The sequence below is a fragment of the Thermobia domestica genome, chromosome 1, assembly GCF_964235325.1.
Source record: "Thermobia domestica chromosome 1, izTheDome1.hap1.1, whole genome shotgun sequence".
Lineage (NCBI taxonomy): Eukaryota > Metazoa > Arthropoda > Insecta > Zygentoma > Lepismatidae > Thermobia > Thermobia domestica.
The window spans coordinates 130498671-130512997 of NC_137454.1; the positions used below are offsets into that span (position 1 = coordinate 130498671).

At 37.3% G+C, this 14327-nt stretch overlaps 1 protein-coding gene across 1 annotated transcript in view; it reads left to right on the plus strand.

Annotated features, from left to right (window-relative positions):
• Fer1HCH (ferritin 1 heavy chain) overlaps window positions 1–8161 on the plus strand; it is a 47183-nt gene extending 39022 nt beyond the window's left edge. Inside the window, exon 5 of the mRNA XM_081763430.1 lies at window positions 7540–8161. Within this exon, the coding sequence (XP_081619556.1) occupies window positions 7540–7695 (156 nt within the window). The 3' untranslated portion in view covers window positions 7696–8161. The remainder of the gene's footprint in view (window positions 1–7539) is intronic.
• Window positions 8162–14327: the final 6166 nt, after the last annotated feature.

Genomic DNA, 14327 nt, shown 5'->3' on the forward strand with positions numbered 1-14327 from the left:
GTTTGAAAAATCCTTGTCAATGTAATGCTTCATTACTTGCTGTAATGAGCCAATGGCCCTCTCTGCACTTCCTATCGAATAATGGGCGCTTGTATTCGCAAAATGCAATTGCATTCCAAATTTCTCTGACATTTCCTCCAAGATTTTGCTGCGATGAGATGATAGCCTATCCAGATGGATCTGAGATGGAACCCCATGTTTCGTAATCAGATCTTCGAATATTACCTGCGCAACGATCTCTGCCGTTACTGCGGGTACCGCTCTAGCGATAACAAATCTAGTTGCATTATCTACAAATACTAGAATGTATTTATTTCTATTGTTACGAGACAATTTGAAAGGACCAACCTCATCCATCACAACTGACTGGAATGGAGCATAAGAGGGGTACGTCTGCGCGTGAAATGGTACTCTTCCTGTCTTTCTTTTCTGTATCTGGCAACTTATGCATTCACCTATCTTCTCCATGAAGAATTTCTTCATGTTCGGAAAATATATTAACTTTAGTGCACGTTTGTAACATTTCGTGTAAGAAAAATGTCCGCCACCATACACCGAACAATGTAGGTTCTTGAATACCTGTTCTCTTAATGCATAAGGAATACATAATAATAACTTTGTACCGCCTGCCATTCGTTGTGTTCTATAAAGCCTATTGTCCTTTAGCGTATATCGAGCTTGTTTTTCGGCCTTTACGTCAGCATCCTCTGGGTGTTCAATTGCATGCATAATCGGTCCGAAAAATGAATCTTTTCTCTGTAACTCGCCAACATCAATGTCCTTGTCAAAGGTCAAATTAACTTGGAGATCTTCGGAATTCACTTTCAACGTTTCTAACTCAATATCCTCCACTGTTGGTTCAATGTCGGTGTTCCTGGACAAAATATCACTAGGATTCTTTTCTCCAGGACAATGCACCGGTGTGTACTTATACTGGGCTAAGTCTAAACTCCATCTCACCAATTTCGGAGCTAATTTAGGTGACGTTTGCAAATACTTTAATGCCTTACAATCGGTGTACAGCTCAAATTCTTTATTGAACAAGTAATAATTAAATGCTCTTAATGAACTTATCACTGCCAATATTTCTAACTCCACTATGTGTCTGGTCTTCTCTTGTGGACGTAACACGCGACTGTAGTACGCTACTGGTGTCCATTCACTATTAGCCTGTTTTTGCATTAAAACTCCACCAATCGAACTAGTCGATGCGTCAGTGTACACTCTCGTGTCCAAATCTTCCCTAAACGGAGCTAACAATGGTGCATTCATTAACGCTGATTTTAATTGATCGAACGCCTGCTGGTGTGATTCATTCCACTCGAACTTGTGACCCTTTTTCAAAATTGGTTGAAACGCTGATGTGATTTTGGCATAGTCCTTACAGAATTTTCTAACGTAATTCGTTAGACCAAGAAAAGATTTTAACTGCTTTACATTATTCGGGGCCTTACATGCTTTTATTGCCTGAATTATCTTTGGGCTAACCTCATATCCTGCGTCACTGACAATGTGTCCGAGAGCCAAAATTTTCCTTTCTATAAACTGACATTTCTCTACAGATAGTTTGAGTCCGTAATGTCTCAACCTTTTAAAAACTGATTGTAGTACGTCTACCATTTTCTCCTGATTATTCGTATATAAAAATACATCATCCATATAATAGGAAACTGACTCTGGATTCACATTTGCCAGGGTCATCGCCATTATTTTTGTATATATAGCGGGCGATTGTAAATATCCCATCGGAAGAACTCGATACTGATAGGCTCCTACGCCTGGTATATTGAATGCGGTATACTCCCGTGACTCTTCAGAAATAGGCACTTGATGGTAAGCTGACTTTACATCCAAAATACTAAAATATTTATGTCCTCCCATGCAAGTTAAAATTTGATGGATCGGAGGCAGCGCAATGCTGTGCAGTTTTACGCATTTGTTCAAAAACCGGCAGTCAAGAACTGCCCGAATACCCCCTGACGGCTTTTGTATAAACAACATCGGAGAGTTATAAGTGCTTGCACTTTCTTCAATTATTCCTTGTCTTAACAAAATGTTAATTTGTTCCTTAACTTTATCTCTTAACGCTATGGGAATAGGATATTGGTGTCGTCTAAATGGTACTTTCGTTTCTAACTCGATGTGGTGCTCAAAATGTTTTACTTGGCCTATTTCGTCATCCTGCCATGCAAAAACATCCGCAAAATCATAGCATAAACTCTCAATTCGCTTCCTAATTTCCGGTTTCGTTTCGGTCCCAAATTTCAATCGAGATTTATCAAAATTCCTACGGGATCTTAAAATACTATCTATATCCTCGTTTGATAATCCTTCGTTCTTCAATTGTTCTTCATCTACACATTCTTCAGCTTTTCCTAGCGTTACATTTGGTCTTAATAAAATTGCTCTATTGGATGGATTAATAATTTCGATCTTATTATTCTCAGCCGATAAAAGTGCGCGCGGAATCAACACATTGTATTGGGCTTCTATCTTTCTGTCCGGCTCTAACAAGTATTCCCTGTTATTCCAAGAACTAACCAAATTCACTTCCACAGTAGTCTTAGTCCTAGGTAACAACCGTACCTTATGACCTAGTACCCATCTTGGTCTAATACAATGTTTTATTCCTAAAGCTGCATTATCAGACACAGTCACAGATTCCTGTTCTTCCCTTTTCCTTAATCTTGGCTTTCCAAATCTCTGCAATGTCAATTTATTCTGACCGTAATTTATTTGGCAATTCTGACTCTGTAGAAAATCATTCCCGATCAAAACTTGATACGGAAAATCCTTCACTACACGAAATTCCAAATGAAGTGTCTGTCCGGCCATTTTAAATCTAATCACACCAATCTTATTTACTACTAACACATTCTGTGTTATTCCACGAATACGTGTTGGTCTAGGGATTACCTTCGCACTAGGTGGGACTAGCTTTTCATTTACAATAGATATCTGCGATCCTGTATCAATCAACGCCTTATGACTTCTCCCATCTACTTCTATCGGAACATAGAGCATATTATTATCTGTTAACGTAGAGGCTACTATTTCTCTAACTTTTGATTTACCGCCTGTAAATGCGCCTCTGTCATTTACAGTTTGACCTAGTTTAAATTATTTGAACTTGTAGCCTGATAGTAAGTTGTACAATCCGCGGCAAAAAACCTGCAACATGAGCATATAAGTATATTGTGAAATGACGAAGTCTTTTGCCCCAAAATAAGTGTGCACGGGAGGAGGCTGGGCTTATGCTGGCGTGATTCGTTCCACTTAGACGTTATGTTCATTTCCTGTGCTATTAGGCGTAGTTTCACAATAAACTTACATCCTCATGTTGCAGGTTTTTTGCCGCGGATTGTACCATTTATCTGGTTCGGTACCACTGGAACATACTGTACTGGACCATTTACTTGACTATGATTTTGGCACCATGATGGACCATTAACACCGTTAGCACAACAACTATTCCCTCGTTGTTGCCAAAAATTTGTCTTCCTTCCACTTCGGTTACTACGCCAATTATTTCTAAATCCTCTTCTGTTATTGTATCTGCTAGAACCTCTATTCCTATTATAACTATTATTATTATCCCGATTCCAGCTCCTATTTCCATTGTTTTTGTAAAAATTTCGTCCTCCATTACGAAAATTTCTATTTCCTCTAAAATTACTACTATTATTCTTCTGTTGTTTCGAATCACTATCGCTTTTATCTTCTCTACTATTCCGGTCTTGAAACTTAGTCGCTAATGTTAACTGTAATTTCTCTATTTTCTTCTCTAGCTCACCCAACTGAGTGATACTTGGTGGTTCTTGCTTAACTTTTACGTCTTCCCTATTTTTAATCTCTTTCTTTAACAACAACTTATCAATTTCCACATCGCTATCCTCCTCTTCTACTTGTTCTCTCATTTTCTTGAAGGTCCTTAACAGTAACCTTTCCGTTTTCCCGTTTGACGCGTTTCTCTACTTTGCACTTATTCTTCTCTACTTTCTGAAGATCCTCTACAAATTTGTCAATTGTCGAATACGAGTTAGTTCCTACTCGTTCCATGAAATATGGCTGAAGGCCACCTACGATTATCCCTATTTTCTTTTTGTCATCCATGCTAGCGTCTAATCTTTCGCACAAAACTAGCATATCGTACACATAATTTATTATAGGTTCATCCTGGAGATGCAACCTTTCTCTTATACGTTCCTCTATATCCAAAGTTACATTTGTACGTGTAAATTCCTCTATTATACTTTTCTGTAATTGCTTATAACTAATTTCGCTAACATTCCTTCTCTTTAAAAATACCTTCATCCATTGTCTACCATTCCCTTTAAATACACTAGGTAACAGCTCTTTTCTTTTTTCCTCACTCACGCCTGCCATTTGACACGCGTCGTCAAACTCATCAAAGAAGCCAATTATATCATTATCTGTCTTTAAGTCAAACTTCGGAAGTTTGTTTACATCAGAATAAAATGTTACGCCTGTCGCCATTTTATCTTCTTTTGAACTACTCGACTGCTTATTACCTATTACGCTACTTTCAAATGGAAAGATTGATGTAAAATCTTCCGTATAAGATTTTGCTATAGGACTGGACGGAAAATTCTCGACGGGTCCTAATTTCAAATTAGGTTTTACACTTTCTTGCTTTTTCTTACTCGAGCTCGCAATATTAAACAAGCTTCCGACCTGTACTCCTTTTGCCGCTTTTTGTGCTCTCGTACGAATGCTTTCGTTACTCATTTACTTATTAATTATTTAAAATTATTTATTCTTATAACACGTATATTCGAGCTACTTTAATTAACTGGTCGGGAGAGTCGGATAAACTATTTCTTATTGCAAAACCTTAAATTCACACTATATCAATTAACACATTATAACTTAATACCTTAACCTAATTCGAGAAAATACGATCACAATACTTAAAATTACACTTCATCGAAGAGAGGGTGGGAAGGGTGGGTTTTAGTTACGTAATATAATATCATCTAAAATATGGGTGGGAAGGGAAGGCTTAATTATTTAAATCTACTGTCTGAGATCGCTACTAATTGGCCTATTACCAAAACCAGCAATTTCACCATGGGAGGGATGGGAGGGATTTAACTATTTACTGAGGTCTTTACAAGCCAGCAATCTCCAACCATGATCTGAATTACTACTCAAATCTTACAAATAACCTCCGCTAGGCATCGAACCCTAAGCATACTCCACCATGACAACCCAGCCACTCAGTGCCTAATTGGGGATGCAAAGTTGAGTGCAACTGGATGCCTTCCACTCACCATCTAGAATGAGTGGGATAAACTTTGATATTCTTTTGCGAGAGGTTTCTCATTAGGGATAAATCAAATAAAGATACGTCCACTTCATTAATTTAATATCACTGTATTTCTTTGACTTATGAGTTTACTGTAAGATTTCAGAACGCTAGTAATGACGGATATTAAGAATAATTTGCCAGACGGGTATAGAAACGGTCAAGTATTGAGCCTTTGAGCCCTGAGTCGGTGCAACACATACCTGGATAATCTGGTGTAATTCCCACGTTGCTCTGGCGTCGAACTCGGCTCCTTTATGCTGAATCTCCTTACTGTTGTAGGACGAGAACGAGCATTGAGGTATGGCTCCTCACGATTGCTACTCTCGGCGTGATGTTCTACGTTGTTAGAATGATTTGGTATATGAAGTATTTCCTTCTCCTGTCATCTGGCTGACTCGCTACTAAAGCTTGGTTCTCCAAGAACTCGAACCAAAGACTGATTACTAAAACTTGATCATAGACTCGATCAACTGCACCCTGAGGACTCCTCTATGGACTTCCAGGACTTGATCCAAAACCTCTCTCGTCCTCTTGTTTTGTTGAGCTTTGTCCAACCTCCGTCGTCTGCTTGTCGTCTGCTTGCAGCACGTGCGACACCGTTTTCACATGGAGACAAATTCCTTCCATGTGTCAAGACTCAAAATTGCAATCCTCGACACGCTCTGATTTCCCGATTCTAAGCAATTCTCCGCATATCCGTAATTTCGTGAAATTCGTGAAATCCTACAGATTCACTTTATACAATGTATAGAATCTGGCTAATGTGAGGATAGACACATTGTCAACATTTCCTTCCTACATTGCCAGACTCTCAACGAAGACATTCTTATTCACATTTATTTACAACAAACTGCTGACACAAACATTAGCAACATTGTGCAGCTTGCATTATACTCTCATACACAACATTTAATTCCCGTAACCTTAATAAATGATTTTTATGACATAAACATTAAAACAGAATCAAAAATATACAAATCAATTTACTCGAAAATCGAGTGCTGCTACAATAGTTATGTTTGTATGGTATTTAATTTAACGACTCTTTGTTACAACATTTACAATATTTGTAAGTACGAATGTAGTTTTTGTCAGTAGCTTGCGCCCAGGCACGTAGCCAGGATTTCGTAATAGGGGGGAAGGGGTGTGTCAGAGACGAAATAAGGGGTTAACACACCAGGGACTAGATTATTCTGAACTATTTTACTGGCAACATGTGTTGGTTCGTTTAGCCAGGATTTCATAATGGGGGGAGGGGGGGTAACATGAAATGGTATGGTTACACACAAGGGGCTCGATCAGTCTAAACATTTTTACTGGCAACATTCCCATATTGGTTTGTTAGGACAATAAAATGAGGATATGTTACTAAGTATTTTAAAAGCAAACTTTGAAGAAATCTCGAGTAAAAGAATATTTTAAAAAATATTGAAAAAGATAGTCTTCAGAGATCATTCGAACTCGGTTCTTCTTGCCTTTCTTCTTCTTTTCCTTATCTTCATTTAGTGCCATCAAGAATAGCAACGAGATCTCTTTCGGCAGTAAAGACATCCTATAAAATAATTAGTGTTGCCGGGAAATTGAATATTTCTTTAACAATTGTAACTAGTATCTATGTTGCCAGGCTCATATTATTGGTGACTGTGGGCATTTCTTAAGTTCTACCTGACAGTCTTATTTAATCGAAACGGTTTATCAATAGTCATTTGTAGTCCATAGGATTAGCATGAAACTAGATGCAATTCGGAATGCTCCGTTACAATAATCATTTTAACTTGACCCTCACCATTTCCTCCACACACAGCTCCTCATAAGAGTAACGAAACTCTTGCTGTAGCTTTTTAATTTTACGGTAGTTCATTTTCTCGTTTCTGCTTCATCCCTAATTTTTTTCTTTTCTGGTTTCGAAGGGGCCCCTTGGCTACGTGCTTGCTTGCGCCGTCCTTGCTCCTCCTCCACGCCCACCCAGGCTGAGAACCACTGCTGTATAAAAGTTAAATTCATTCTGTTGAACCAAGAATATAACTTCTTTCACTCTTTATTCTTTGAATGATATATTCGTGGTTTTAATTAAACCGTTTATCTGCATTCTACCGAAGATTTTAGATTCCTTCATTAAACTACATTTAAAGACTTGAATCACATATTGGTTTAAATAAACTAGATTTCCATGATGCGTATTTTATTCTATTTTTTCTTCATTTTAGCTTGTGGACTACCTTTCGGGTGACTTCTTAGACGAGCAGTACAAAGGTCAACGAGATATTGCTGGCAAGCTATCAACTCTGAGCAAAATGATGGATCATAATGGTCACCTAGGAGAATTTCTGTTTGATAAGAAGTTATTGAAGGGGGAAGTGTAACTGCTGGCTAGTTAACAATCAATCTTAGAGAGCGTGTGATCTGTGTGTGTGCTCGAATTATGAATACTCAGTACATACATTGGTGGAATGTGTGAAGGTTTTTCTGTAGAAGTCCTCAGCTGGTAATGACCTTTTTCACACATCATAGTGATTCTTTCTGTGTGTTATAAATAAGTTTGTCTTCGTTTGTAACTACTAGTTCATGTAAAATAGCGTTGATTTACATGTACGTTCATCGAAAATAATCCATAATGCAAAAAGAACAATAGTATTTTTAATGATTTATTCATATATATTATTTTTAATGTTTTTTGGTGTATGATTATTTTTCTGTGATGTCAGCGCAAAGAAATATTTGGATTATATATAGCTGAATGATCAAAGTGTTTTGAACTTTTGATTGTATAGGTGGTTTTGAACATTTTGCAAGTTGTAATTAATATTGAAAATAAACTTAACAATTTTAGTTCAGTTTTTATTTCATACAATTAGAAAAAGACCTTCAAACCCTTACCCTTGCAAAAGTAGCGAAGTGAAGTAAAATATAAAATTTACCATTCCCACAGCTGTGCTCTTACGTAAAGGCAAATAAATAAATGTGAAATAATTGGAAGAGGAATGACAGAGAACTTGCGGATACTTTGATAAGGTCTCCTTTTCGTAACTGCATCTAGATATTCTAAACTTGGCCTTCCTCTTCCTGGTTTTCCTTCTGCCTTTCCCTCTATCAACACTGTGATCTAATCGGAGTGCCGAATAAGATGGCCAATCATGCTGCTTCTTAGTTTTCCTATTATCTTCATAATCTGTTGTTTTTCATTAGCTTCCTTTAGTACGTCTTCGTTCATTTTCCTTTCGGTCCATGATATGCGCAGCATTCTGCGCCAACACCACATTTCAAATGCTTCCATCGTGCGTATTTCAGCTTTTCTCAATGTCCACGTCTCTGATCCTTAAAGCGTTATGTTCCATACCAGAGTCTTAATAGTTTTCGACATCCAACGATACATTTCTTCTGGCGTATGTTATTGGGATAGGTTTTTCAAAATCCGTTATTGTAATCTTAATACCAGTAGTACGGAACTAATGTATGTTGCATGCTGTTATTTAACTCTAATGCACCCAATTTACCGGACGCTTCTTACACCAATATTTAAGTGCGGACTGGTTTCATCCAGGCACAGGTTGTACTGAGCGTACCTGGAATACTTAAGAGACGCCACTTTGTCTATACGTACTTCTTAAAATGCCTACTACGACTAGTCTGGAAAACCTGGAAATGTCAGGGAATTTTCTGTATATTCTGGAAATTTTTGGTAAAGTTACATTTATTTCATTGCTTTTACATTCTAGTGGAATGGAATGTTTGTTTGGAAAACAACTTTTCGCTACAGAGAAGTCATCATACAATGAAGGAGTTGTGAAAAGAGCTCTTGGTTTTTGATTTCCACGTTAAAAAATGATCCTAATATCTAGGGGTATAGGTAGGCTGTTGCAACCGTTGACCCCCAATAAAGTCCTAAATAACATTCTGATCTTGATTTTAATGTAGCGATAAGTGAGAGCTAATGTATGGTTAATTCTAATTTACAATATAATGCGTACCTACATTAGATAGATTTAAAATTTCTATTCCATTTCCTCCATATTCCATTTTCAGTGCAGTTTGGAGTTCCACGTGTCTTTTGTGATATTTATTATTATTTTGCAGGTAATTTCTGTGAATATTTTTGGTATACTTGTAACTTTTAAATAAGTTTACTTATTTAAGCAGCAAGCGTTCATGTTGAGCTTAGCGATTATCACATGTGAAGTATGTCGATTCGGTTTCAGGTAGTAATCGAGAACCATCTTGTGACAGCTTTAAAATTGTTAATGTCTGAAAGATTTTCTTTGGAGCTAAATTAGCTTTGTTCTAAACCGTTGCTGCAGACATTCAATCTCTTCTTATGAAATTTCACTCTCACAAACGCTTCTTTTTCTTTATGGTGAAATACTTAAACTTCCCCTATGATTAGATTTGTTAAAAAATCCATTGTGATTGAAGCAGCAAGTTCTGAAGACCTGATGAAAGTTAGCTAAAAGATGGTAGTAAGGATCTGTGTTCGGCTAAGCAGGTTGATGACGGATTTCCAAAACACAGCCGGTCGCGGATTCAAACCCGTAGTGATAAGGTAATTCGACTGACACTCGGTAACCCAGAGGATAAAAAAGAGTTCTTATTCCCTTGCGTTTAAACAGTATTTGTCAGAGATGACAAGGACTGGAGCTATCCGCAGAGCACGAAAAAAAAGACGCCGAAGTTCTCAGATTTTCCACACCAGGTATATTGGGCTCTTGCTCCGTTTTAACTTTGGAACACGCACATGAAATGCGCGCGCGCGTGTGTGTGTGTGTGTGTGTGTGTGTGAGAGAGAGAGAGAGAGAGAGAGAGAGAGATGAAAATATAGAGAGATAAGTGAAATATGAAAAGAAAGGATAGGGAAACTTAAAGAAAGAAAAAGAGAGAGGGAGGACGAATATCAATATGAAACACACTGATCATTGCAGTGTATGATGTAGAACACACTGTTTATTCGAATTGTCGCCAGTGATGCCTTGTAAGTTCTTCAATAGAAGATGAATCTCTATTTGCAGCCGTTATTTTATTCGAAAAAATCATACTACCCGATGGGGACTCGAACCAAGGTCTTCCATTTAGCGGTCTAGCACTACCACTACACCGATTGCTTTATCCAAACTATTTAACAAATTGTGTAGTGTTTCTTTGTGAGAACGATAATACGTAAAGCATATACTGCAGATCAATGATGTCTTTGGAATGTCCTGGTAATTTCCTTGCCCTTTCCCAATAAACATTCGTAAATCGTCTCATCATGATACAGATGTTAGCTTCCACATTCTTACGTATTGATTGTCCAGTATGATGAGTCGATTCTTCACAATCACTTTCTAAAAAAAAAATAAAAAAAAGGCTTGAACAGGATTTGAACCTATGTTAAATAGCTGTATTATTCATAAGGCCATTGTTACCAGTACACTATCATGCCACCTGAAATCACAAGCGAAGTATTACTTTAGCCTTGATCTTTGGAACGAAGCGGCTTCTTCCTGTAAGGTTATTTGCACCAAAGTGCACAACAAAATTCATTTATTTGACAGCCTAGAGAGAAATTAGTGTCCACTAATAAAGGAAACACGTACAACCCAGGAAAAATTACAGAAATAAAATATATTTTGCAATAATTTCGTCGTGCAAGTTCAAAAGTACGTGAATAATAATAAATGTTCACATTCACAGCATAGTTGTCAATTATTATTATTATTATTATTAACATCAATTACTCGCTTCTCTGGCTTTGTGGTGGACAAATACCGTGCTCGTGGGTTTTCTCGGGGTTCTCCCGTTTCCTCCCACTTTCATCGTTCCCCCATTTCACTCATCTCTCATCACCGTCTCCTTTAGCCTAACCGGCATAATCGTGGGACGTAAAACTCAGATTTCATTTCATTTTCGCTTCTCTGGGTTGAGATAAAAATAGTGATATGTTCCGTTATTCAGTCACTATTACTAAAGCGCTCTTTGATATCGGTTATTTTCGATGAGATTTATATATCCTCTCCCCATCCTATGTTGTGGGGCATGGCAGCTGCAGTATCATTGTTCATCTCAGTGACCCGGAAAACTATGAATTCGACACTGAAATTGGTTATTTCGATCATTTTGTCCCCTCCAAGTTGAGGGGCTGAATTTGGATTTAAACAGCATCAGATGTGTCACTGTTAATTTCAGCGACTCCAAAAATTATACATTCGCCACTAATACCGGTCATTTTTCGTTCTTTTTTAAATGTCGCTCCTCATCCCTCTCCCTTAAGTTACACCGTCAAAGTGATATGCAGTCACCATCTCAGGTTCGAACTTCATCTAGGTTGAAAATTTAATCAGATTGTTTGGTGGTTCAAAGGTCATTAAATGAGATTTATTTTTATATATCTCCCTTTCCCTCCCCAGGTTCTCCCGTGAAAGTTAAATGATAAAAATCATCTCATGCCCGAACTTCGTCTATGTTAAAATTTGATCGAGATTGATTGTTCGGTTCAAAAGTTGTTTTTTCTCTTTTTAACTAATACCCCCTCATCCCTAAGCTATATTATCAAAGTAAAGAGGTAAATACCTTCTTAGGCCCGAACCTAATCTATGTTGAAAATTTAACCGAGATCGGCAGGGTGGTTCAAGAGACACGGGGGTTGATTAGGAGCCACAGACACAGTTACTTTCATTTTAATAACATAGCTTATTATTATTATTATTATTATTATTATTCACTTTTGAACTTGCACGGCGAAATTACTGCAAAATATATTTTATTTCTGTAAATTTTCCTGGATTGTATCCGCCTTATGCAAAGTCGTTTTGACGTATGGTTAGCCGCATACTAAAGGCCAGACTACTGCAGGAAACATATGTTAGTCGAACTCTTTAGTATGGCACTAATAACGCCTCAAAACGACTCTGCATAAGGCCCTGTGTGTTTCCTTTATTAGTGGACACTAATTTCTCTCTAGGCCGTCGAATATTTGAATTTCGTAGTGCACTTTGGTGCAAATAACCTTACAGGAAGAAGCTGATTCGTTCCAAAAATCAGGGCTAAAGTAATAGTTGGCTTGTGATTTCAGGTGGCACGATATTGTAGGGGTAACATAACGGCTTTATGAATAATACAGCTATCTGACAGGTTCAAATCCTGTTCACGCCATATTGTTTTTTTTTTACAAAGTGATTGTGAAGAATCGACTCACCACACTGGACAAGCAATACGTAAAAATGTGGAAGCTAACACCTGTATCATGATAGAGACGATTTAAGAATGTTGGTTGGGGAAGGGCAAGGGAATTACCAGGACATTCCAAAGACATCATTGATCTGTAGTATACGCTTTACGTGTTATCGTTCTCACAAAGAAACACTACACAATTTGTTAAATAAAGTTTGGATAAAGCAATCGGTGGTGTAGTGGTAAAGTGCTAGACTTCCAAATGGAAGATCTTGGTTCGATTCCCCATCAGGTAGTAGGTTTTTTTCGAATAAAATAACGGCTGCAAATAGATTCATCTTTTATTGGAGAACTTACAAGGCATCACTGGCGACAATTCGAATAAACAGTGTGTGTTCTACATCATACACTGCAATGATAAGTATGTTTCATATTGATATTCGCCCCCTCTCTCTCTTGACGTTTCCCTATCCTGTCTTTGCATCTTTCACTTCTCCCCCTCTCTCTCACACATCACACGCATTTCATGTGCGTGTGCGTGCTCCAAAGTTAAAATGGAGCAAGAGCCCGATATACCTGGTCTGGAAAATCTAATTAACTGAGAATTTCGGCGTCGTGTTATTCGTGCTCTGAAGATAATATCTCCAGTCCTGGTCCCCTCTGACAGAAATACTGTTTAAACGCAAGGAAATAAGTGAAATCGAATTTTTTATCCTCTGGGTTACCGAGTGTCAGTCGAATTACCTTATCGTTACGGGTTTGAATCCACGACCCAGTGGTGATCTATAACCTAACCAACTTCATCCGAATAACACGATGATCCGTTTGAGCTGTAGAGTGTTCATTCTATGTGTGCAAATTACGTTATCTCCTCAAGAGAGGAACTCGATGCTGTGTATTCGGAACAGATAAATCTTCGGAAAAGACTAGAAAATGGTAACCTCTTTGGTTATTTGAAAACAAAATTTTATTTATACTAGTTCGATTTGTTTCCATCCTATAATTCAATGTGTTTTGTTCACGTTGAAATTTGAAACATACTTCATCTATGAGGAACATTAGTTTTTCCTTTCGAACATTTGTAAGTTTTCATTATGATACAGTTTAGACTTTTAATATAGGGTATTGCTGATTGAAATTTAGCTGTAAAATAGCACTCATTCAATTCTCTTTCTTTCTTTCTTTCTTTTCTTTGTTTCTTTTTGTTTTCTTGTTCAGTTTGAATTAGTAGTCTGAAATGGAGGATATGGCCAACGGTATATACTGGGTTTATTAGAATGTATTTTGGATCAGTACTTCCAATGAACACTACCGAATTTGCAATCGAGCCACGCGGAAACAAAGCATGTGTGTTAAACTTTTGACATTATTCTAGATGTCTCGGAGACCTACAGTTCTACTGGAAATTTAGTATGCCATAATTTATGAAAGTATCTTAATGAATGTTTTAAGCATCCTTTATATATTCGAAGCGTTCTGAAAAATATGTCAAAACAAATATGATTTGTATATTACTGTTGGATTTCTGGAAACTGAACTTTATAATGGTAGATTCTTTTTTTTTACTACGTTTGAATTCAACATTTTTATCTGTTTTCTTCTCTCCTCTTCTCTCCCCCCTCTGTCATTTCTGAATCTCTGTGACATCCATTGGCTTCAATTTCTCATTGTGTATTTCAGTTTCTCCTTTATCAACTTATAAATCTTGTTTCGTCTCGGTTTTATTATTTCATTTTATTGATACTTATACATGTGTAGTTTTAAATTAAAATTGCACTCATGTTGTTAGCTAATTTTAGTATGGGAAAGAAAGAAGGAGAGAGTTTTTTTTTACCTGACACGATTATGGGATAAG